This window comes from Pomacea canaliculata, linkage group LG2, assembly GCF_003073045.1.
Source record: "Pomacea canaliculata isolate SZHN2017 linkage group LG2, ASM307304v1, whole genome shotgun sequence".
NCBI classification, from domain to species: Eukaryota; Metazoa; Mollusca; class Gastropoda; order Architaenioglossa; family Ampullariidae; genus Pomacea; species Pomacea canaliculata.
In genome coordinates this window covers 8,721,625-8,747,895 of record NC_037591.1, presented here as the reverse complement: position 1 = coordinate 8,747,895, position 26,271 = coordinate 8,721,625, and the positions used below count along the sequence as shown (strand labels likewise).

Sequence of the window (26,271 nt, the reverse complement as noted above, 5' to 3'; positions counted from 1 at the left end):
TTAGGTTCACTGGAGGTTAAACTGAAGTGCTACAAGAGCAATGATGCTTGCTGAGAATCTCCAGTTGGCGCAGGTAGGATCTACAACAACAATTTTCTCGACGGTAATTGTTGTTTTGTTCTCAATGGTTAAAAAATTGCTGATGTTCAGTTCTCACAGCCAGCAATAACTCCGATGTTTCATTGTAAGAGCGCCATCTGATGTTAAGTTCTCAAAGGTTAGAGGGATACATAATACATAATATTAAGTTCTGAGAAAAGGATGAACATAAATAAACTCGTGTTTCCTTTCCGAGTAAGAGTACACAGCTCCAACAAAATTAACCTAAAGGATGATGATGATGATGATGATGATGAATGTAAAATTTGTAGCTATCGAGCTAACCTACTTATCAGGTACTTACCCTACTCACCCTAACCCTACTTATCTGTACGAGCTGTTGCGCAGTTCAGCTGGGTTCATGTCCGCTTCATCAGTGAACTTTTGAGTGCACTGGGGTCATTCGTCGTTCAAGTGGGACTGCTGTCGTCTGTTGCATGTACTATTTAGAACTGTATTTGTTATGGAGTGTATAGCAGCTTGTCTGACATGTTTGATATTTGGCCTGCGGATCGTGCTCGTGTTGTATGTAGACGCTGACCTTTGCCCTCAATACCGTCATTTTGTTCTGACGTCACATTATTTTCATGACACATCATTTTTACATCACATTATTTTCACGTCACACCCTCCGTCATTTATGAAGCGCCTTGAGCTTGTCTGCAGGGGAAGATATGGCGCTGTACAAGCCAACTGTTGTTATTAAAGAACTTAACTGTTTTAAATTCATAGAGTGGTCATAGATTCGAACGCTGAGTTCAGAGCTTAGAAGGACGTTAATGAACAATTTATCTAGAAAGATCTTCAACGCGAGGGTCAGATCGTCCACCGAAGCTTCACTGTCTGCATCCGTCTCGAGAAGGTTATATAAAAAGTGTTTTCAAACATTCCTAGCTATCATTTCTCTCTCACCTCATCCTTCCTTTGAAAAACCTTAATAAAATTATTAGAGAAAATATTGGAGAGAAACTTCATAAGAGATTAAAAGGAATTCATTTTTGTAGATATTACCGACAAAAGAAAGAAGATCAACAATATTAACTTGTGCTGTTCCGTCTTCAAACACGACTTCCTAAAAACAAACCATGATGTGTTTCCTTGAAGAGAGAATGAAGGGCTAAAGGGAGAGAAGAAAAAAAGACAGTTTCATAATTATCTGCCCTTGAGCTTAAGGAAAACACAAAGCAATCTTTGTGAATTTCGGCTATCTTGTAAACAGCTATTTTTGTTTGTTAGCATAATAGAAACTTGTCAGGATTGTCTAGTTAGCGAAATTTTCGCTGAATAATAATGTTTTTAATATTGACTGCCGTTTGCGTCCCTACATTGCTGTTGGTATGAAATAAATCTGATAAAGGCGGACAGTCGGCATTGACACAGTTACTTTTAGTGTGAGAAAGACACAATTTTATTAAGAAACTGCTTAAGAAAAAGACAAATTGCATGTAGCTTAGGTTTGCAACGATTTTAACCGGAAATTAGTTTTAGATAACAATCATAATAAATTGTGAAGTCTGGTGCATGAGTGAAAGAGGTAATGGCTGTGTAGGATCAGTTGATCGGTGACAGGAAGTCGATTTTACCATTAGTTAATTTAAGAAAATCAGTACAAAATAACTCACCCATAAGGCACTCTTCTCAGCGAAGCAATATCTTAGAATTTAATGTATCAATATATTGGTTCTGGAGGTTGTTAGTTCATTTTCACCTTTCCCATCTCGACCTTCCCATAAAGCAAGCACACTCCCAAATAAAGCCACAATGTCAGGGAATTTAAGAAAACAATATTTATTTCTAGCTTGATGTCTCAAAGCTGCAGTTTATATTTGCACATGTGAAGTCTAACATTTTTTAAAAGCTTAATCATTAGTTAACGCTTTACAAAAACGTGTCAGAAGAAGAAGGAGAAGACGGAGAAGAAGGCGAAGAAGAACAAGAAGAACAAGAAGAACAAGAAGAAACAAAGAAGGAAAGAAACCTACTTTGAAATGAACTTATACAATTTTTCTTTTTTTCATCTTCTGAAACATATATTTTATGTTTGGAAAAGAAAGTGATTACGAGGCCCCTCTATGCTCACGTAGGAAAACAGATGTGGGTCGCGTGCCCTCTGGGACGTGAACCCTGCGAGACGTCAGACGTCACGTGATTTTGTCGCTGTTGCGGAGTGTGCACACGCCACGTGACTTTCTCGTTCTAAAAATATTGTCAGCAGCTTCACCGACATTTTGTAGAATCTTTACGAGGACAGCTCGTATTCTAAAAATCTTTCGTTAGACTAATTATCGTAATTTAAAAATCCACCTCGCCGGGATAATTCTCAACTCAAGCCTCTCAAATGTCCACGCCATCACAAAAAACTCTTGTGACTGATGCTCGTAAATGTGGAGCAATGACTCGTAAGTCAAGAGAGCGCTGCCTCTTTTTTCTGTCAATCACCTATTTCCTTCCTAAGTCTATCTTTTTATTTCAAACATTGATGTTTTGGCGTTGGCTGTTAGTCGCTTGGCACCCTACTGACCATGCATAAAAATACTTTATAACCATACTCAGAATGACACCGGAGCTCTTACCATACTTGTTCCTCCTTTTCTCAATCTCACAGGTGCACACACACAACCTGTTCTCAAACTTAAAAATGCAGAAAACTTTTATTCATGAGAGGTACAAGAAACGTTTTAGATACACGTGCTAGACTCGTTGATGGATTTCACACAGCATCATTAGCCTTATCTACCGGAACTAATTTTAACCAATTTATAATAAGGTATAATGTCCTGCTTATTCTGTTCATTAAAAACAGTTCATGAAAGGCAGACAACAGTCTTCTGTTCAGTCTGCTCATCTCCAATAGGATCGCACCCAATACCTCCGTTCAAGCACTTTAACACGGCAGAAAAATTTTTGAAGTTCCCCTTTGTCTCTGGGGGAAGATGTACATAATTTACTTATTCTAACTGTAGTAACTCCTCAACTGCAAATAATAAGAGATGTACAGTAACTGCTCTACTGTAACTAGTCAAGACATACAGCAACACCCCTGTATAGTAATTACCTGACATACTTAGTTTTGTCTGTAAACATGTTTTACGATTGCTCAGTATGGCGTAAACCAGGTGTTGACATCAGAAGGGACCGAAAAATCCGAAAACACGATTTCTTGTTATTTGCTCTTTCGGGCTTCACTCAAACATAGAAGCCGTATGGTTCCGTTCAGCACATGACTGTCAGGATGATCCTAATGTTCTGGGTAGAGAAAGTTTTATGACAACACAAAGTTTCTCTCCATAAAAAATTGCTGTTCCACTAATTTCCGGTGATATATATGCCATAAATAAGTTGTTGAAGCCCCGTCTCTTTCAAACACAGAACAAGATGTCACAGCAGATGTCACACATGATGGAAAAGTTGGGATTCATTTTGTTGGTTAGAAAACCTGACAAAGAAGCTGAACTGAAAACATGTTAAAATGCAACCAAAGCTCAATTATACAGACCGGTCGTCTCGTGGAAGGCACAAAAAGGTCGGAAATTAAAATCCTCGCATCTGTAGAGAAAGTGGGTATTTACAGGAAGATTAAACGTTCAAAGCATCAAAGCCTCAAAGTTGAATGACAGGCAGACCATATTAACCCAGCCTTGCAGCACTCAAATATCCTCAGAAACAATGAGTACGTCACACGCAAGGTTCATGGAATTACAAGGGAGGGTTTGGTGGGAGGATCGCATCCTCTGCATCTTTTTGGTCCATCGGTGGTGTCATGCCAGAAGTTCAGATGCTTCCATAAGTTGGGCAGATTTCGTCAACGCTAAATCGTTTTCTTACGTTTGATGGAAAGGGTAAGGTCAAAGGTTTGGGTCGTGCATCTGGTTAAGAAAAGGACACGGGTGGAGGATGCATTTTCCTCTCTGAATTGTTGCACTATCCTGTGTCTATCCTCCATATAAGTGCTTTCAGGTTTTCTGTTCAGAGATGGAAAATGACAGTCTGGTCTGCACGGATGAGATGGTGTCTTTCTTTGTATTGTATACAGACTTGTTGTTCATGAAGTTATGTCTCTATTCCTTGGCGAAGGTATAAACCTCTGAAAATGACGGTCTGCTTGTTGTGGCTGCTTTATCTTCTTACTTTGGGAAACAGTGCATTTCTTGAAGGATGACGTGGGTTCTCTCTACTGTACAAGTATCAGACTGTGAAATGAGAGGCTTCAAGATAGTCCTGTGTCTGTTTTTTTCTCTCTTCCGTTTGAGAGATCGTTATTTGACAGTAACAGCGTGACACATGAAGCAATATAGCTTCTGTCGCTCTTATCAACATATGCTAAAGAAAAACATGGCTGCGTTACCTCTCGTGATATCTCGAGATCTGAAAGTCTGTGAAAAAGCTGTCACTTCTGTTTTAGACATGCGAATAAATGCATTTGCTGTTCCATTGCGATGTTGCACGCTGTTGTGTGCATAATATATATATACGACGAACTCAATGGCACTAAAAGAAATACAATAATGCACACATACAAACAGATGCAAGCACAAACAGACAAAAACACACACACACACACGAACACAAACACACGGGAGAAAATCACAAAAAACACACAGACAATCAGACATGCACACACGCACACAAACATGCACACATGCAAACACACATAAAAACATTAGCAAAAAATACCACATTACACCCTCATCTCTCTCTCTCTATCTCACACACACCACAGAAAAGAAAGAGAAAGAACGGTTGGTGAGATTGAATAACTTGCATGGAGAGGACGCTACGCATGTGGGACACACTCTCCAACGCATGAGAGTGAAATGATGTAATCAGTCTAAAGATGTCAGCGTGAACTCATGGTGTACTGCAAAGCCACACTGGCTGCTTTTTTGTTGTTGTTGTTGCCGTGAAAGGCAAGGGTTCAAACAAACAAGCCCTTGTAGAGAAAACGTTTTGCAGGATTATTTTCAACGCTCCGCGCTCTGTGAGGGAAAAATAACAGTCAGGACGATCAAATGCCAGATTTTGTGTCCTCCTGCGCCACAGGAGCTTCACTGAAGTCGGTTATTGGCATACAATCTTTGACATTTGGCAAAAGTTTTATTGGGATCTTTAAGGATATCCACTTTTTTGTGAGAGAACATTTTCTGACCTCTTGTGTGAACGAGCTACGAGAGCTTATAGACGTTTAATGGGAAGTACATTTATTTCTTAATGAGTGGGCAAAGTTCACTGGAAGATTCTCCCCATCCACACACAAAAATTATTGAATAAATACGCGAGCCGTTCTCAAGAAGCAGATCTCAATGCACATTGATGAGTAAACAACATAAAGTCAAGGTTGTACAGTGTGTTTACACTAATAAGACCTAGTGGGAAAGCAGGGTGTAATAATTATCTATGTACAAACGTGTCGTCACGATTTTGACCTTATTTTGTACAAGGTAACGTTTGAATGGGTTTGTACACCTTTAAAATTCATGTGGAGCTAAGCCTTCATCCATAGCGAACCATTGAATTATTACAAATAAGTACATTAGCCGTGGTTTCATACACGATGGGTATTTGTGAAAAGAATATCATTTCTGACACATAACATGAAATAAATAACACGAAATAAACAACAGGCAAATGAGGATATGATTAGTACTTGGCATTTATTGAACATCTTAGTTACACGTGCACGTCTTCACAATAAAAACTTCAAAACACATAACATTTGAATGTTGTCAGATGTCCTAGTAAAAACAGTAGCCAATGGAGCAGTGGAATTGAACACTCACCCAATAAATCCCAGTATATATAGTTCTGAGAGTTGACAAATTTCTTTTCAAAGTCACTTAGATTTTGCGTATATATGATATTTTATTTTTCCCAAACTTTGCAAAACATGCTATTTTTTTAATCTCTCTCTATGTTTGTGTGTATGTTTGTTTGTGTGTGTGTGTGTGTGGATATGTATATATACCCTCAAAATAGGCGCGGATTCCGCCAATGTCCACGATTTTGTTGTTTTTTTTTTGTTTTTTTTAGGTAGGAAGGGGAGTTTGGAATTTGAATTTGTGGTTGAGTTAGAGTTAGAGATAAGTCACTAAATTTTACGAAGATAAATAAAGGTAGAAGAAAAATGTATAACAGTGGAAAGAGACGGAGGAAAAGAAAATCTGTAATGGAGGAAGTTGATAGAACTCAAGGTCCCATGATGCAAATAAGTGTGAATGAATGCTTCTATATATATATCAGCTTGCGTGATTGTAGGGGTGTGTGTGTGTACGTGTCCATGTAGGTATATATATATAGTGTTTGCGCGCATGTAGCTATATATATGTGTGAGTTTGGAGTGGGGTATGTAGAATTATGTGTCTGCGAGAGACTCATAAATATATATATATTTTTCATTTGATTAACTTTTCTATCGGCTCTTTGTTACCCAAGATAGCAGAAATCTAACTAAGCTGAAGCAAACATTATATAAAATTGTAATTTAAAAGAATTTTGTTATGAAAATATTTTTTGTAGACAAAGAAATGTTACAAGATGTGTTGTAAAACATTGTCCTCTCTACAGAAACTTGTGAAGAAGTAATCAACACACGCTGACAAATAACCGTTTACTTATACACGCACAAACTTTTGCCTACATTTGTTTGAAATTCTACTCTCAAGTTCACCTAGAGGCGCCATTAAGTTGGTGTCCTGAAAAGCAGTGTTCGAGAAATGTCTTCAACAACGATTAATCATGTCAAAGTGGCGGTAATTTTAAGCACATTGTAAGGCTCCATCTGTAGAACAAACACACACACACACACACAGACCACGTTTATACACATCGCACAGTAAATAACAGGAATCTTATGAATGGTGCGAACAAGCCATGACGCCATGACAGTTCTTTTACAATGATAACAAAGCTCCCTTATCACCCTCCCACAAAAAAAGATCAACAACAAACAACTTAACCCTTAATCTTTGAAAAACATTTATGGACGATGAAAAATTTTATATGGGACAGTACATAAACATTAAACTCAAGGCTCATTCAAATCTTAGGAACTCTTAGCCAAGCCTAGTAAATTCGCAATAAAGAAAGCAACTTGTGTTCATCTTCTCCATTCATCTTCCGATGTGCACGTCGAGTTCTTTTATTTATTACTCAGTGAAAAGTTACACAGAAAACAGTTTTTATACGGTAAACGGAGCCAAAAAAATAATGATAAACGTCTGTGAACGACTGGCCGTCTGGGAGTAGAATCAAAAATTTTTTTTCTCTCACCGTAATCTACCGTCTCTTTCTCTTCCTCCCTCACTTTACACATCCCCTGAACTCCTTCATTAATGAGGTGGCGAGTGTTTGATGCATGCACTCACAAGTATGTGAAAATTATAGAATATATGAAGATGTACTGGCCACATGGAACAAGACTAAATAATGTTATTTTTCTGTCATCGCATCTGGGAGATGGTGATTCTCTGAGCTGGTCACGAGTGGCCATTCCGGCAATTAAAACCATACCCATGAAAAGAAAAGAAAGAATGGGTTAAAAAGAAAGAAAAGAAAGGAAGAAAAACTCTGTGAGCCAGAGGCGAGATCCGAACGCGTTAAAAGCACTCTTGTCAGACTCATTTGGTTCTGTAGAGTTAAACGAACGGATGCTTTCTTTCTGTCACTCTTTCAGTGTTCGTTGCGTCACCTGTGAAAGAACACTCCAACTGTTCCATGCGATCAAACAAGTGATTTGAGTGTTCATGCTAGATAACAGCACGATTTCGTATTAACAAACACCTAACGACCATCATGACAACAAACTCAAGAATTCAAAAATGGAAAACAATTGCCATGAGGACAGCGGTCTCAAACAACAGGGATAGAAATGACCTAACTGTAATAAAAGAAGAATGGAAATAAAGAACGTCCCAAGACAGGTTCAAAAAAGACATGAAGAGAATAAAGAAAAGACAGAAAACACGGACATAACCAGACAGGAAATTTATTCACCGGTGGCGAACATCTAAGTCACTTCTCTGAAGTTCGACAATTCGTTGAAAGAACTGTCTAGACAGGCTACACCTTCTCTCGTCGAATGCCACGAGTAATAGAAGACGAAAAAAGTTGGCTTCCCTCCCCTACCCTCTTACCCCTCCCCTACCCCCTTTACCTCTCCCCCCTTTTTTATTATTATAATTTTTTTTTTATCACAGCTTCGCTCAAAGATCGGCATCGCACCAGATGCACTTACTGCCTTTTCTGTAAACGTGAGTGGAAATGAGAAAATTTAAAGTCCTCCTGTCACAGAAAATCACTAGCTTACACATAAAATCCATTTTAAACATAAAACTTGCGACACAAAACACGAAACATAAAGTCGGAAAGATGGCTTCCTGACAATCACAATGGCGCGTAAAGACAATTATTTTACATTAATCTGGCTTTGCAAATGTTTATTAAAAAAAGGGACAGGTAAAGGTGAGCGAAAGCAGGTGAACTGGTGCAAATATATATACATCTATTTATGCAAAATAATTTGTCAAATTAACTATTGCGTTCCCTCATGTAAAACAAAGTAAAAGACAATTACTGAAATTATTGACTAGGCATTAAAATAGTTGCAAGGAGTCCTCAATGTCTTGTAACCTGTTGATCATATATTATTTCGTTTGAGTTATTTACAGTGAGATGGTATTCCAGTATGGTCTCCTGCATACTGAAAACGCCCCATGAAGAGCACCAAGTAATAGACCAGTATATACTTAGTAATAGACCAGTATATACTTGTCATAATCATAGACTGACATCTTGTTCAGCATTCAAAACGTGAAATATATTCTACTAAAAAATTTCTCTCCTTACATCATCCGACAAAGTTTTCGTCATGTAGACCACAGCTTCAACCAAGACGATGTCAGGTGAAGTTCTCACTTTTTTGTCGACGATGTGCGGTTAAATAACGAGGTTGACGTCAAGTGACAAAAGGTTAAATCACGAGGCTGACATCGAGTGGTAAAAGGATAAGCCACGAGCTTCACGTCAACTGTAAGTCACGAATCTGACATCAACTGTCGTCGAGTCGAGCACAAGTATGACGTCATCCGATGGAAAGGTAAACCACGTGGTCCACGTCAGATGACGCAAGATAAACCACACGCTTTACCTCTACAGCTGTCCACATTTCATTTTAAGACCTCCCCGCTGGTCCGAATGTCGCAAGTCGAGGTGATTGAGAAATAAGAAAGCAAAGTTTCTCAAGTCCCTGTTCCGGTAAGCAAGATGTGTTGATTGATCGACGCCTTCTGCCCTTTCATCCCTTTCACGACAGCCCGCCAGACTTCCGACAGCCCGCCAGACTGCTAATCCACCTTTATAGCTGCGTGGGAGGGCGGGCGGGTCAGGAGACAGCTCACCTCGAGGACTTCCCGCTCGATCATTGCATCGTCTACCGAGTGCAGGAAGACTTGCTGTTGGAATTTTCTCTGACTTGTCCCGAGGCAACGAAACCACCGAAATCAACAAAATAGTTATGCATCCCTACCTCGGAATTTTCTTGAAACCTCCTCTTAACACCACAGCCCTATCAAGCTCGCTGTAATCATAGCCGTGGGCTGTAAGTAAGACCGAGACTTATAAAAACCTGTCCACCTCTTAGTCTGTGCCTATTCCCCTGTGCAGTCGATGAGTCTTATCTCAGAGGTAGACTTATCTCTGCGTCATGGCTCCGGCCCCACCTGGAGATGTACTCGTGCTCTTGCGTGACAACCAGCTTCCGTGAAGGCTTTTGTCTCTGAGGGCGAGTTGATTTATACAGATGTCAGGTTTTCTGTATCGGTTGCGCAAAGGAGCAGATAAGCTTAAAAAATCGCTACACTACTTTTTTTCAGACCACGTTTAGTCCTTGACACGAACACGTGACGGATTTTGTGCATTCTCACTCATTGCACAACGGTAAGATAGAAAAAAAAAACCCCACAGCGAATTGTCTTTAACCAGAAACGCGATCTACAAATTTCTATCAAAAAAAATAAAAAAAAAAATTAATAATAAAAAAATTAAAACAACAATATCAGGTTATAAGTAATTACATTTAATTCTTTATTCTTTCTCAGAGCTGGCCCTGGCCAAAGTGTGAGCACTGAACACAGAAATGCAAGAAAATTTCGAAATAACACTGAATTGATAAGCACTTGGTACAGACATTCCAGTTAAAGTCATTATATACCCAGGGTGTGATTAACATGTAGGTCGGGATAAGTCAATAAAAATTTCTGATTGGTTAACATGGGGATAAGTTACCCATCACTTTACCGTATCTTTCACTGACATTGCAAGATATTGTTTCCCAAATTTTGTCTGAATATTTACTCGACCGTTCTCGAGATAAATGACTACCAACATCACCATGATCAGAAAGAGGTTGGCAACACTGACGTCAGGATAGTGTGAAATTCTCAGCCAATGGGAAAGCTGGAAAAGTATGCAAAGAAGGCATACCGTGACGTCACGAATCTGACTTCCTTTTATGCATGCTGCTGTAGAGAAGAAAAGTGTGGTAATCACCCAGATTTAAAGAAAATTAATAGCTTTACCCAATAATTATAAAGCAAATGAAAAAATGTGCACCCCACTGCTTCTTTAACCACAAGAATACAACGGCAGATAACAGCCACATCAGAGGTAGCGCCGATGATGATAATTGGTTTTGTGGTGGCGATGATGATGCCCGACAACGATCGCGATGGGGAATAGTCTATAAGTCTGTTAAAGAGGACAATATTCTTGGCCGAGGCCCTCGGATAATACAAGCATGTTGTATCATATGTCACACATGTCAATCGACTGGATCACATTCCTTGCATGCTGTGGGCAGCAATACAATATTACTATCAATAACACATGGTGCGTGAGGATTATTATGAACTCACGAACCTTTCCTCCCTTGGTGTCATGGTTTTAGTGTAACACAAGCCAGGGAATTAATTAATTGTTTTTGCTAACAAGGAACTTGAAACGTCTCATCAAGCCGCCTTCATCTATCGCAGCAGTTCTTTTTCTTTCACCAGATAAAACTTAATAAAACTTAGGGAGCATACAAATATTGGCATAGACAGGAAGGGAAATAATGACTTAACAAGATAAACTTATTCCTGCTTACCTAATCAATATGAGGAGCAATGACTGACTGAGGTAAATTGGACCAGCTGGTGGAATAAGACTAATTATCATAGGTCGTGACCTTATAATAAGAGAAGATTAAATAAAAATTTTATCAACTCAGCATATACAAACTGCAAAGTCTGCACGTCGATGAATGGGTTCCCCACACTCTTTGAAAATAAATAAAACAAAAATAAATTAATATAATGAAAAGAAGAATGGAGGTGAGTGTTCGAGGTTCATCTGAAGTCTTCGGATTGAAGATAGAACCCGAAAGACTGAAACTGGTTTATTTGAGAAGTTAGCTGTTCTGGCTTTATATTCACGGGAGCGCACGTGAGCTGCAAACCTTGTGACATCGCTGCTGACGTCATGTTGTCCAGAAAGCAGCACGTGACTAAGGAAAACTTGACGAAAGTCTGACGAGCGCCTGCAATCGGAAGTCCGTGGGCATGCGCACTCGATATCTCAGCGTCAGAGTGTGAGGTTGAGAAATGGTAATGCCATCCAAAAACTAAACAATAAAACTTAATTAAATCTCCATGTACAATTTAGATTGACAAAAACGTGTGCATATGCTTTCTTTCTTTTTATCCTTTACTCCCTTTTCTTTCTTCATTTCAACTTTTCGCTACTTCTATCTTTTTTTCTTTGTCCTTTTTTCCCATATTTTTTATGCCTCTCTCTCCTTTTCTTTCTTTCTTTCTTTCTTTCCTATCAACATATCCCACAGCTTTAAACCTCTGTCTCTCTATAGTAAGCATTATCACGCATTGTCATAATAAATAAAATATGATTTCCCTTATATACTTACAAAAAAATTAAAATCGTATTCAGTCTCACACATAGACGCGAGGAGTAAGCACTCATACAATCTGTCATAAGGAATTAATACCCGCATAATTCCACGAGAGCACAGACGAGGCTGTGAACCACTTGAAGAACTAGAGAAATAATTTGAAGTATGACAGTCGCCGAAGACAAAGTACGAATTCTAAGTAACTGACCATTTGAATCAAATAAAAAACTACTACATGAGTCCTCGGCGAAAGAGAAGGAAAAAAGATAGACGGAAGAGAGCAGACGATGGTTGACACGGAGGTGTCATTAAATGGTATTATTTATCCAATACATTTTTTCAGGACCCAGAGATGAAATAAGATCTCAGAGCATATAAACCTTGATATTTTTTTCTTATAACATAATATTTGTAATTTGAGATTCTGGGAACAAAAATGTATCTTACACGGATTGTTAATACAGGAAAAATAATACAAATATGATTTTTTTTCCTTTCTCTAACACAACACACAAACACACACAACACACACACACACACACACACACACACACACACACACACACACAGAATTGCACGCATGCACGCACACACGCCGCCCCCTCCCCCCACACAAGCTGCCATCTCTAAAAAAAGTTTTAGTTGCATCTAAAAGCCAACAAACCTTTAATTATCTTCATGATTAAAAAACCCGGATGGCAAAAGATTTCTCTGCCGAAATATTATACTTGAAACTAGTCGTAAAATGTAAAACCCAGGTCGTCTGCTACTTTTTTCTGCGTTTCTCGTTTCAACATGGATGAACACATTTCACGACCACGTGATGTTATGGCAGCAACATCGCTCGACAACGATGTGTAATCACGATGCTATCACGATGCCATGCTATCAGATGACAACATCAACACTGGATGGGCAGGAGGCCAAATTACAGCTTTAACGATGGGTGTGCAGCTCTCATATTACTCAAATATCATTAAACATTGAGCTTGTCATGCAACGAGGTTATAACAGACTATAATAATAATTACAGTGACGATGACGAAGTCATCATCATCATCATCATCATCATCATCATTGGATGGTAACGTTGATTGAGTAGAATAACACGAACCTCTAATGAGTCAGCTGTGGACAGTGCAGTGAAATTTAAAATGCTAAAAATAGAAATGCGAGCGCCCTCCAATTACGAAATCAACATGGATGTTTTCACTAATTGACGACATTTACGTGTGAAGGGTCAAGGGTTTTGAACCCACCCTTACTAACAAAAATATATCAAATTAACTCATAATAAACAGGGAGTAATTAATTGCTAAAGAAGATACAGAGAACGACAAAGTCATTTAAAAGTTTAAAACTAACTTTAAAAAAAAGTGAAGCTCAGAAGAAAAAAAAAAAGAAAAGAAAACTTTTTATTTCTAGCCTTTCAAGTAAAAAAAAAAAAAAAAAAAATTCATGTATGGTAATTGCTTCAGACAACTCGCTGTTGGTACAAACGACCTCAACGACTACCTTTCTCTCACTCTTGGCGAAAGATGAAATCGAAATCTGTTTCAATAATTTGGGCGTGGCTGTGACATTCATCTAGATGACAGAGGACTAGCAGAGGATATATATGTGTGTGTGTTTGAGGAGAAAAGGAAGAAAGGTGTAGTTACCATTACTCATCAAGACTACTGAACTATGGTCTGGCATTGAAGGGACGAGCCAGACTTCTGATTTTTCTTCGTCTCTGGAACCTGCTCATTTATTTGAGCTTTACAGACACTAACATTCTGTTTTGCTCATGTGTGAAAGAATACACTTTCACAGGCAGGTATTTTCACACACTAATTTTAAGTTCCAGAACTAAGACAAAGTATATCTGTAATTGAGATGTGGGCGACAACTGAGATAAAGTATCTCTGTCCCTGACGTGCCAGTTACAAAAGTTAGATGAAGTAACTTTGTCAGCGAGGACAAAAAGACAAAAGTTTTATTTATCAGGTAGTAGAATAAATGAGGAGAAATTTAAATAATAGTTGGGTAAACAGATAATTATTTAAGAGATCTCTCTAATGTAAAGAGATGAACAGCGAATGCAGAAAATCCATCCAAACCCTAATACATCTGTAATGACAAAGCCCTGCATTATCATTAAAAATTATTCTAAAGATAAAAATGAATAAGTAAAATGTCTGAAACATCAGCCACTGTACCATGTGTATCATTTTCTGGACAAATATCTCACAAACTGCATTTCTATAAATTTTATTTGATTCTCTCCTTTACAATACTCAGGCCAATACTCAGCAGGAAGTCTGAGACCTGAAACAGATCTTCGATAATTTCGAGAGTTATGGTAATATGAAATAATTATTAAAAGGAAAAAACAACCTATTTTCTGAGCATAATCGAGAACTCCGCAAGAGGTACAAGAAAAGTTAATCACCCGGGGTATCTAAAGAAAGAATAGCATGGCATTACGACCATTGTACTGTCAGCGTACTGTGACATACACTGTTAATATTATGGAAATGAGAAATTTCAGACTAGTCTGGTTTATTGTCATTTTATTATGTTAGTATCAAGGAATGCACGCGTGCAGACACACAAACAGAGAGAAAGAGAAAAGAAAAGAAGAGAGATAAAAATTGGATAAAAAGATGAAAAACAAGAAAAAAGACGAAAGACACATTAGTGAGAAATAACAGTTTTAAGAAAACCAAAAAAAAAAAAAGGAGAGAGAAGTGAAAGTAGGGATGGCGTGTAAGGAAGGGGTGGTAGAAAAGGTCGTTGCTGTGCGAGGGCTGGAAGTAGGGTGAGCATTACTCCACATCACAGAGGCGCATTTTCTTCGCTCTCGGGGAATGAGATCCTGTGTAATCTCGGGGACAGGAATAAAACTATCCGCCGTCCGCGATCATTAAGCCTGTCACAGTGACACACTGCCAGAATCTATCTTTTTTATCTTGTAGGACGACTTTTAAGCTCTTTTGTAACCCGTTCGTCGAATACATTACCAGATCAGAATCCTACAGCATTTGAGGAACTTTTTTTTTTTAGAAATTTGAAGTTGCAGGAAGGCGGTCTCTCTCAGATCCCAGGCTCAAAACACAGAGCGACCATTATGGAAGGCAGACTTCGTCGGGAAAACTCGGTGGATGGGTTTGTGGAAGATGAAAAAATAAAAAGGTTTTTAACGGTTACAGCTGGCTTGTGAACAGGCCTGAGTAAGTGTTTTATATGCATTATATTTAGAACGACGAATCGTTACCATAGGCAGCTGAGGAGAAGAAGAAGAAGAAGGAGGAGGAGTAGTAGTCTCGATTACGATGTGAGAAGAAGAAAAGAGGACTGCGGTACCATCTGTTGCCGTCAAGTGTTTACGTCACTGACTAGACTGTTATGTGTGTATGTCACGTGTTTATGTATGTGGGAGCTTTACTGCACACAAGTATAGCATTTATAACCGTGCGGATGCAGACAGGCAACTGATCAGGGCAGTGGAGTCCGATCCCAAAGGCAAGCCGGTTCGATTCTCGTGTGGGGCAAACTATTTTCTCTTAGTCTACTGAGCTGTCTGGAATGGAGGCAAGTTGAAACCATAGACAAGATAAATCAGAGAGAAAAAAGAGTGTAGTCTCAAACATCTCGTTCCACAGACCACCTACATAAAGACTCGGGGACGACCCTACAACCATGCAGTTACATCTCAAACTCCCTCATCCACCACAAGCAACACAAATGCATAAAACTGTATAAGATGCCAGTGCCGAAACTTTTAATGGAATGATAACCAGCTACAAGATGAGAGAGTTGTTTACGAGGACAAGCTGTGGCGAAACGCCTTTATTTAACTGATCCTTCGCACTGAATTGTGGGAGGCAGCATCAGACGATATATTAGCACCGGAAAAGAATGTTGTGGAGAACACACACACACACCGCAGGCAATATTAGGCAACATAATACTGCCTCCTTATTTTTTGCCTGGAGCTCATCTTCTCCTAACCGCTGAAAGGTAATAGAAAGAAAGAGAAAGAGCTAGATAATTGATGTTTACACTGTGGAAAGTAATTTTCTTAAAAAAGGGGGATTGTAAAACAGTAAAAAAATGTATTAGAAGTTCAATGACTTAGTTTTTGTGGAACAAAAGAGAGAATAGAACTTTAAAACTGTTATACCAGTGTATTACTTTTCTTATTTTAAAACTCTTACAGTTCCTTTTCGAAAAGTTTGTTTGCTAAATGCCCTTTGACCTGCGTCTTTTCAATTTGCACAATTGAGAAACAAATAAGTAAACAATGGAATATTAAAAATAAAAACCTTGTCTCTCTAGTCAACTCTCGTACAAACCCATGTAACATGCATTCTTTCCTTTTATTTATTATTTTTATATAATTAGTCAAAATATTTATACAAATAATCTATTATTCCTGTTTTCCTATTTTCCATGCTTGTTACAGTTTGTAGATATACAATACTACCTGAATGTTTTTCGTGGTTCAAAACTGAAAAAAAAGGAATTGGATTATGTTTATTGGGTGCCTCGTGACACAGACAGACAACACGATAGCTAGTGTTTTGAACAGTTTTTCTATTTTCTATTTTATTATTTTCATGTTTGTCGCAGTTTTAAATCACACGCGATTCGAAAATAGCTACTAATGCTTCCTGCGGTTCTAAATTTCAGATTATTCATGAAGTGTTCAGCATGTATGCTAATCTGAAATTTATTTGAAGAATAGAGATGTTATGTGGATAAAAATAGCCACAGAGTACAAAGTGAACAGCAGGAGACAAAGAGCAGTGCATCTGGTGTTATCCTCAATGGTGTCGAGCACCGACGAGAGCTGAGAGGAAGATGTTCTTTATTATCCCCCACATCATCATTCAGACACTAAAACAGCAAGGCCTTCTCTTGTAATTATTGTCAGCCTTTGAAAAAGCAAAAATTTTTTCTCGTCAGCAAGTGTTGCCATCTGATGCCAGATAAAACTATTGTAACATTACACTGTTCACTTTTTTTCACCTGGATACAGCGATCTTTGGTAAGAAACAACAAAAAGGGTTCTTATCCTCTAACAAAGATAGACACGCAAAATGGTAAACAAGTTTACGGAAAAGGTTGAAAAAAACTTCAAAAAGAAAAAGAATTAAAAAACATAAAACGATGATTATCAGTTTTGACAAAAACGGTTTAAGAACAAGAATTCTGTACACCAAGATGCTCCAACTTACTCAGCAATGACCAGTTGTCAAGATGGCTTCCGTCACTCCATTGTACAAATCTGACCAATGGGGAGGCACAATCTTTAAAAAAAAATAATAAAACAACACGCCAATCCCATGCTTTGTTCTTCTGTCACAGAATGGGTTCTACAGAAAATTCCTCGTGGTCAACAATTTAGTGACTGTTACACACATGCTGTGGTCGCCAGTGTTCCTCAGTGACTAACTGATGGTCACCCGCTGAAGCAAACTGTCAAAAAGTGAGGAGCAATGTACAGCGTGAGGTTAGTAAACGGGTGCAAGAAGACATCAAATCACACAAAATGGGTATTTATCCATCTTCTTTCTTTAGCTACCAAAGCCACCAAAGGTTACCGATGGCTTCCCCCCCGGATTATTCCCTTGTGTGCGAATACGACCACACATCCCTCCCAGCCCATCCCCATCACACAAGGTGCCCACCCGCACACTCACGCCTCATTCACACATAGCTGAAGTCTCTTCACACACAGTTGAAGCCTCTTTCACACACTCAGTCATAGTTGGGTCGTGTTATATAGCTTAGCTAAAGCTAAAGACCCTCCACGGCTATCAGATTCCTTTCTGTGCTGTGTTACAATAACCTTAGACAAAGCCAGCGTGAAAATTACAGAGTAAGGGGCGACAGCAGGGACAGTACATCAAAAAATAACTTGCTATCGTCGTCGTGGTCTTCCTCCTCCTTATCGTCACCAGTGTTCATCAACGAGGACGAAAATCAGCTCGTGAAAGTCCGCCCTCATCCTTCGCCAACCTCGTTCCCCCTTTCCCTACCTACATCCTTTTCCCGGCCGCGCGAGACACACGAGAAGCAGCAGCAGCAGCAGCAGCAACAGCAACAGCAGCAGCACACAACCTTACTCTTGCGCGCGACAGGTCACAAAGGTCATTGGGTCAGCAGGTCACAACCTCTGCGGCGAGCAGTTGTTGTTGAAGTTGGGCTTGGCGTCGCTCAGGCGCTTGTACTGCGACTCGTCCATCTCGGTCTGCCATTTCTTGGTCACCGTGGTCTTGCAGCACAGCCGCTGGAAGCTCTGCAGGAAGACCTTGTTGAAGAGGCAGTAGATGACGAAGTTGGTGGCAGCGTTAAAGGCCAGCAGCGTGTCCGTGAACTCGCGGATGCCCTTGACGAGGTTGGAGGCCTCGTGGTAGCCCAGGTTGAAGACGGTGGACATGATGGCGTCGGGCGTGATGCAGACGAGGAAGGCGAGGATGACGATGATCATCATGACGGTGACGCGGTGGCGCGAGTTGTTCTTCTTGTTGGCGCGCGTCTTGCGCACGGCGCTGATGATGCAGGTGTTGAGCGCCACCAGCACCAGCAGCGGAATGACGGAGCGCAGCAGGTTCTGCGCCCAGTTGTAGGCCTCCACGAACGTCGGGTTGCGCCACATCTCCGTCAGCTGCACCTCCAACATGATGGCGCCCGTGTCCGGCACCACGCACTCCACCGTCTTGTACCTGTACGGGCACACGGCGCATGCGTCAAGAGAGATGTCAGCTAGAGGGTCCATGCACGCACACGTTGGGAGAAGATGAATAGGCCGATCTTTCACTCTCTTTCACACACATAGAGGGAATAAACATAAACATAAATACAGACAAACAAGGAGACAGATGGACACACAAGACAGAAAGACTGTCATAGACAGATGGCATGAGGTTCAATCGGAGTGATTGAGTCAGTATGGCAAGGACAGGTCAAGCCGCACGTGTTGAACTTCTAGAATTTATTTTGTCCTGTTTATAAAAAAGACTGATTACTTCTGCTCGCCAATCGCTCGTCCTATACAGTATTTTCTTTGCAGACAGCGGATAGAGAAGACAAAAACACAAAGCTCTGTTTGATAAATAAACAAACTACTTACGAAACCCATTACTCCAATAAACAATAAACAAATCAGGAAACGAAAACAATTCAGCTGACATGTCATTAGGGACGTGGTGGAGAGGAAGTACTAGCTGAATGGCAAGCAAAGGGCAGACAGGAGCCAGTGGACATTTGAAGATGCTTGTGGTCTTCACAGTCCTGTGGCTGGACATTTACAGAGAATAAGTTTGGATTTCAATGCAAAAGTTTGTTGTCAGGGTGTCTGGCTGCTCGCTAAAATCCAAGTTGTGTGTGATGTGTGTGCATTGTGAGATATATGTGTATGTGCGTGTATTGTGGGATGTGTGTGGTTTATTTGGACTTAAAAGCCATGTGATACAAGCCCTGGATAGAGAAAAATTCAGTCTGGCTCTTACAGACTATCTCAGCAGCATTCAACTCTCCCTACAAAGTTTTGTTTTTCGGTTATGTTTGGGGTCATTAGCACCCGGCCTTTGAGCTTACTATAGACCTAACCCTTTTTTAAAGCCTTCCTGATGGCAATTTCTTTACGAAAGCAATTATTTATTTAACTTTTCTTTAAGAAGCCGACTGTACTTATGAGACCTTTATGTACCTGTGTTTATTTCTCTCACAATACTTGTTTTTTCATTGGCTATTCCTGACTTTTTGATATCCGAATATCCATGAAACCGTCATTGGTTTTACTACCAGTAAACAAGAATTTATGAGAGGGAAAATAACACGAATCCTTTTGTCTCTAGCCACGTGTCTGGCGAACGACTTTTTAAAAAAAGAAAACAGTTGCAGGAGGATGAGGTCACACTAGTGATATCGCAGGTGAGGAAGTAACATGCATTTCTTTCTCATAAAACTGTGTAAGAACAACGTTTACAAAACAACTTCTTAGACATTTTTTTTTCATGACAGACACATAATGCAGGAATCTTGGCTTATCCGAATTCTCTTTTTGCATTTTACCGTTTAGACCTTATGTTCCGCCAAATATCTTTACGACTTTGTTCCCTTTGAAGACAGGCCAATTGTATTTTCTTATCGCAGTGTTCATTACCGTTTTGATCATACTGCTTTTGCAAGATGTAGCGCTTGTATTGTTGAGGATGGCTGTTTGTTATAGCTCCTCTTGCTTGTGGGGGGCAGGAGCGCCACAGAAGTGTCACGAGAGAGAACGCTGGTGTAATGATCGCCAAGATACCCGGATCTGCTTGTCCCAATAAACATCAGTGTTAAGACCGCAAGAAGGGCTAGTTCTTCACGAACTGCATGGATTCGATGCATATCTGAGGCTATTTCCGTGAAAGACAATGCATGCCTACATGTATGCATAATACATCTAATACATACATAAGTGAAGAGGATAGGCCAATGGTTCGATGCCCATTGCTGCGCAGCGTATTTCACCTCCTGCAATTAACCTAGCTGTTAAAGGAGAACCTGATACGCAAACATGGAGTTGAAGAAATTTATTCCCAGAACATTCAGAGTTGTAGAGGGGATTGTTTTCGTGAAACAGTTTAATGCGCTGGGAAGTGTTTTGAAAGTCACTGGAAAGACGCATCTTGTCCCTTGAAACCGTTTAAAGAGAGAGACTGGCGGAGAATGTTTCAAGCGAATGTGGAATATAGTGTGAGGAATAAGAAAGACCAGGATAAAAGGAGTTGAAGTAATCTAGATAGAAGAGAAGAAAGAAAAAGGTAGCTTGAAAATGAAATCAGTACTCAGCGTTGGGATGGTGGAGAGACATCGGTGATGAAACCACCCAAGATTTTTTCAACGAAGAGATGCGTATCTGCATGGAGAGGGGGAATTCTAGAAGTATAATTACCATTCATTCTGGACAATAATGAAGATCGTGGTGAAAGTCGAAGACAAGAGAAAGAGACAGTAGAAAGGTGCTCTCCAGTGTCAATGACCATCGCTTTAGTCTTGTCAGGGTTCAATTTGAATTTGTTTTCAGTAAAACAGTTCCGAATGTCAGAATAGCAGTTACTGTTGGAGGAAAGAATTTCTGTCGGTGGAGGGCTGAGTAGTTGCCTGTTGAGGCGAGAAAATGAAGGCCAGGACGCTCAACGACCAATGACAGGGGGCTGCTTGTAGAGAGTGTGGAGGACATGGCACAGGACAAAACCCTGGAGAACGCCAACGAGATGTGGAAAAGGCGGGCAGAAACGGTAATCAATGACAATGGTCGCGGAGAAAGCTCTGGAACCAGGAAGGATCGTGTCGGGAATGCCGAAACCTCAACAGAGTCCATTGACCAGAATGTAAAGTCAATTGTAGCAAACTTGTCAAGGGCGGCACTCATCAAAACCAGACCGAGCTCAAGGGTGAGAAGGGAGGAGGAGAAGGACAAACCTCAGACAGAGAAGAGAACAGAGAATCTATCCGGAACAGAACATGAGAGTATCAGATGAAAGCCTCATCATCAATGTCCACAGACTTTAGTTTGTGGTGCAAAACCATTTTACATTCAGGTGTTAGTCTCAAGCTGATCACCATGAAGCTGATATTAAGGCTGTCAGAAATAAGATGCTTACGGAATAAAGATACGCTAAAAACCATGTTATCAGACGAGGAGATAGATAACAGAGAGAGGTATATGGAAATTACACATACAATTTAGTGAATATCTCCAGAAGCTATTGTTCTCCTTTTCTTGCCACCTTTCCCATCCTTTCATCTCTACATTTTTTTCTCTACAAACTGTATCGTTGCATTTGTTTCTTTTGTTTTTTCTTTTTTTTTTCGTTTAAGAGTATTGGACCCCCTCCTAAGCAGGGAAATGCGCTATATATATCTTATTGCTACCAGAAAAAAAGTTAGCATTAGTAATACTGCATATTGTGTAAACAGTACACTTTGTTTCTTCTGCTGTTATTTTGCATAAGATCACTGCCAAACAGGGAAACACTTTCTTTCTGTGTATATATATATATTGTTACATTGTTACATGAGAAAAGGTTAGCCAAGTAGATATTGCATCTTTTTTTGAATTTCATTCCCTTTAGTCGTGCGGAAAAAGATTTTTAGTAGAGAAATGTGTGGTTCACCAAGAGGACAGGCTTATTTCGAGCCGTTTTGCCAACGGAAAAGACAGATTTATTGTAGCGACGTTTGTTCAAAAAACGAAAGTGTGCAGTCAGCAAAATTTTGTCAAAGAATAAACGGAGAAAACTTACAGTTTCAACATGCACACATTTTACCCCTTGTCCTTCCCCCTAAAAAAACGAGTGCACAGCTGTAAAGAGTGCACGCACACGTATAATGGAGAAATTTTGCAGGCGGTAGATCACGTTGATCTCGGAAAAGTCTCGGGGCAGTCACGCGCGATGCACGTGCATTTCCTGTGTTGAGCTAATGACACCGGTCTTCGTGCTTCAGAGCTAATGTACGAAGCAGAACAACAGCCGAAGTTGGGGACCAGACAGAAAGTGCCGTGACATTGCCGGAAAACCATAAAATGTAAAACAGTGGACAACGTGTCTCATCTGTTATTTAATACCGAAAATAATAAAAACAAATATGATGCAATGATGTCAGGATCACACCGTGTGACTTTTTGTCAGATTTTTACTGCATGGTCCCGGATGTCGACCATTGTCCCGATTCATGCACTAAGACTCTTCCTAACTGGAAAAATATATAAACGAGGATTTGATTTAGTTTGGCAACATTTTGACATGACAGTTGTATCAAGAAAACCTTTGCTAAGCTAGGTCAAACCTTCATCCATTATTTTTTCCGGTTAAGAATAGCTGTTCAGCACTTAATGGTTTCTTCCGCCATACCTCAAAGCCGACGGCAGGGCCAGCGTCGTCATGATGACGAAGACGGCGACGCAGACGGTGACGGCCCGTTGACGACTGCACAGGTGGCGAGCGCGTGTCGGGTGGCAAACCATGATGTAGCGCTCCACCGCCACGGACACCGTCAGCCAGGACGACACGCACACCGACATGCTGAAGATGAAGTGGGCGTACGGGTACAGGTAGCCGTAGGCGCGGTTGCCGATGGTGTCGTCGGTGCGCAGGAGCAGGATACTGAGAAAGTAGAGAAGGTCGTTGATGAGCTTGATGGAGTCGGAGACGGCCAGTGCCGAGAGGAAGGCGTTGGTAGACGTCCGCATGTTGCGCTCCCACAACACGATGAGGGTCAGAGCGTTGCCCAGCAACCCCGGGATGCAGATGCAGGGGTAGAGGATGAGGCCGGTCACGAATCGCGCCGTCTCGTAGAATTCAACGAACGTCTCTTCGTGCGGCATGGCCGACTCGTTGCGGCACCAGACGACGCTGCTGGAATCCGTGGAGGTGATGTTGAGAAGATCCCGACCCCACCCTGCCTCGGAGGTGAGGGTGGTGGCCAGGAAACGGTCATAGGGCGATGACGTCGCGTTCACAATCGCTCCATCTGACAGGAGGAGGGTAGGGCTGGGAGTAGAGGGAGGAGAGGAAGTTGGGGTCCAGCTGGACTGTCCCAGCACTGCTGGATTCAAACCGAAATCTTTTCTGGTCATTGTTTTACGTTTAAACCAACATCAGAGAGTCAGGACTATCAAGGATATGTTGGAGAAAAATATATATTTCAATGGCAAAAATTGTGATTCAGCTTCTTCCTCCCAGAATAAAACAAAACTTCTTCAGTCACGGAGTCGTGGTTGGAAGTTACCTGCTCTCTTCGTCTATCTGTCTGTCCCTCTCATCTCTGTCTTTTGCCATGCAGACACCACGTCCAACGCCGCGAAAGTCGAAGAAAAATGCAGTCTGGATTGCGATGGAAGCCATAGCAGGCGTTGATTGACATTTTTGCGAAGACTTCCAGGACAGCTGGTGTCGTGTGCAAAGCTCTCCAGCTCGCTGGCCGCCTTGCAGCGGCGTTCGTGATGAGGACCTGCAAGACGCGGCTGAGGCAGAGAATGTCAGGACAGACGGCAATCAAGGGGTGGAGCATGCTGCACAGCAGACAGACGGATACAGTTACCCCACGCAGTCCCATATCTCTGAGCCAGGTTGCATGAAGCGGTCCTACCTCCTTTTCCATGTATGAAAATGCACGTCGGGTCGGATGACCCCTGCGAATGTATGGGCATTTTTATGTGTGGAAAAGAGATAGGAGCACCCATACTACCCAGAATCAACGCAAATATTCATTCTTTTTTGGTAATGTCGAACATAATCGTCCTTCTGTTTGAATAATATGAACATAATATTTATTCCGTTTGAATTATTTGTAATATAATTGTTACTATGTTTGAGTTATGGTCAACAAAATATTCATTCTGTTTCAGTAATGTGTAGTTGCGCTCTGATATACACAAAAGTTGATATTTTTTTTTTGGCTGGGATGAATGTGGACACATCACAAACACACACCCATACACACATTCGTCCTGTCTCTCAACCCACAACCACAGTTAAATACTAGTGCTAATAAGGCTTCTTGTCAGAGACAGTCTATCTGTCCGTCCCACATGGCGGCTGGTCCGACAGCCAATGCTTGTTTTGTCCACAGATTTCTATCCGCCTGTGAAATGCCAGTCACAAAAGCCTGTCAAAACATCAGATAGCGCTTTATCTTCCACTCGAGATCTCATTTCAAACCTGGTAACCAGACAGACAGATGCGGTTGTGGAGCCGACCTGTTGCCACCCGTCTGAAAGGTCTGTTAACAACACCGTTAATCGCAACGAAACAGCTGCGGGTGTGATGGGGGTAAATACCCGGCCACCTTCAGGTCTCTTGTGACTAATTTGTCGGGTATTTGTTAGGTCCTTTGCGTGGATGTCATCGTAATTAAAGAATGTGATAAATATTTAAATTCCGAGTCATGGGATTTCTTAAAATGATGATAGTTGACATCGAACACGACGATGAACATTAATTATGGTCATTGTTCAAAATGTCTAGTTGCACAGTCTAAATAATTAACAGACTGTAAAAAATAATGTAATAAGTGATGAAAAATTTAACCCTATCATGGAGAGAGTCATGGTGATAACAGATGATTATTTTAAAATACCCTGAATAATTAAATTTATTAGACTTCTAATTAGGATATTTGATCAACATGCAAGATTATACTCAAAGGTAAATAAATAATAATAAAAAAACATGATGGGGAGTAAGGTACATACCGATTCACACCCTGATATCAGTCTTGGAGAGTTCCCACACATAAAAAGTTTGTCTCTCAGAGATAAAATCTCAGAAAAGTTCACACAAAGGTCTTCAGCGTGTGAGAAAGATGTACCCGACTTTCCGAGCTCGACACTGGCCCACCAAGCCCTGCACAAAGTCGAACACGGATCTTTTTTCATCGCCGCTCAGATGGTGGATGTCGTTTAAAAAATAACAAACAAACAAGAAGCGGTATGAGATCCAGGACAAGTCCGACACAAGTGACGATTGACTTTGGAGTGCTTCCCTGGTCACTGGAGCGAACTCACAACTCACCCACGACACATGCTCGGCGCGCGAGCTTGAAGACTTTGCTACAGAGGCTGCGCGCGCTCGTGGCACTACCCTCCCATCCCTCCCATCCCACCTTCCAGCAGCTGCAGTGGGATGAAGCGTGTGCGCATGTCCGCAAGATGCGAACGTACAGGGGGGTGTGAGGTGATGTGGGGCTCGGGTGGGATGGGGGACTTACTCTCCTCCTAGGCGGGGCAGCATCTTCACTCACGCACGGCTCCTGTCTCCCGCGCATCAAGAGCCGATGACAGACCGCGCGTGCGATGCAGCAGCTGCGACAGAAATCACATGGCGGCGGCGGCGGCGTCATCTACTGCACGACGGTCTGCGCGTGAAGGGATGAGAGGGTTGGTGTGAGAGATGAAACTGATGTTTGTGGTCTGGAGCCCACATTGGCTGCTCTATGTTCGACGAGATGTTGCTGAGTCGAAAATTTGTGTGAATGTTTCACCTTTTTGTGTTTTGTGCTGGTGATTGTTGTTTTGTGTGAGTTTTGTGTACATAATTATTTCTGTATTTTTATTTTTATAGAGTGTATTTTTATAGAGTGTATTAATGCGGAAGTGGAGGGGGAGAGAGGAATGCGCTATGTAAACTCACTTTATTATAATACGAATAATTTTTTCCTGTATTTTTTTTACTCGGTTTATCTCTTATCGT

General features: G+C 40.8%; 1 protein-coding gene across 1 annotated transcript; it reads right to left on the bottom strand.

Annotated features, from left to right (window-relative positions):
• Positions 1-15,788: 15,788 nt before the first annotated feature.
• Positions 15,789-26,035, bottom strand: LOC112557747 (nociceptin receptor-like). The gene is made up of 3 exons (XM_025227762.1): positions 25,275-26,035; positions 22,933-24,092; positions 15,789-18,753 (listed from the first exon to the last, which is right to left on the bottom strand). The coding sequence occupies exons 2-3, from the start codon at positions 23,655-23,657 to the stop codon at positions 18,195-18,197; spliced, it is 1,284 nt and encodes a 427-aa protein (XP_025083547.1). The 5' UTR covers positions 23,658-24,092; positions 25,275-26,035; the 3' UTR covers positions 15,789-18,194.
• Between the last annotated feature and the right edge of the window lie 236 nt (positions 26,036-26,271).

What these genes read in the sequence shown, in the direction of transcription:
- LOC112557747 (XM_025227762.1), bottom strand. Translation starts at nt 23,657, where the DNA reads ATGACCAGAAAAGATTTCGGTTTGAATCCAGCAGTGCTGGGACAGTCC. An exon ending in GCCCTGCCGTCGGCTTTGAG is followed by an intron (nt 18,754 to 22,932) that starts GTATGGCGGAAG and finishes GTGCCCGTACAG; the next exon opens with GTACAAGACGGTGGAGTGCG.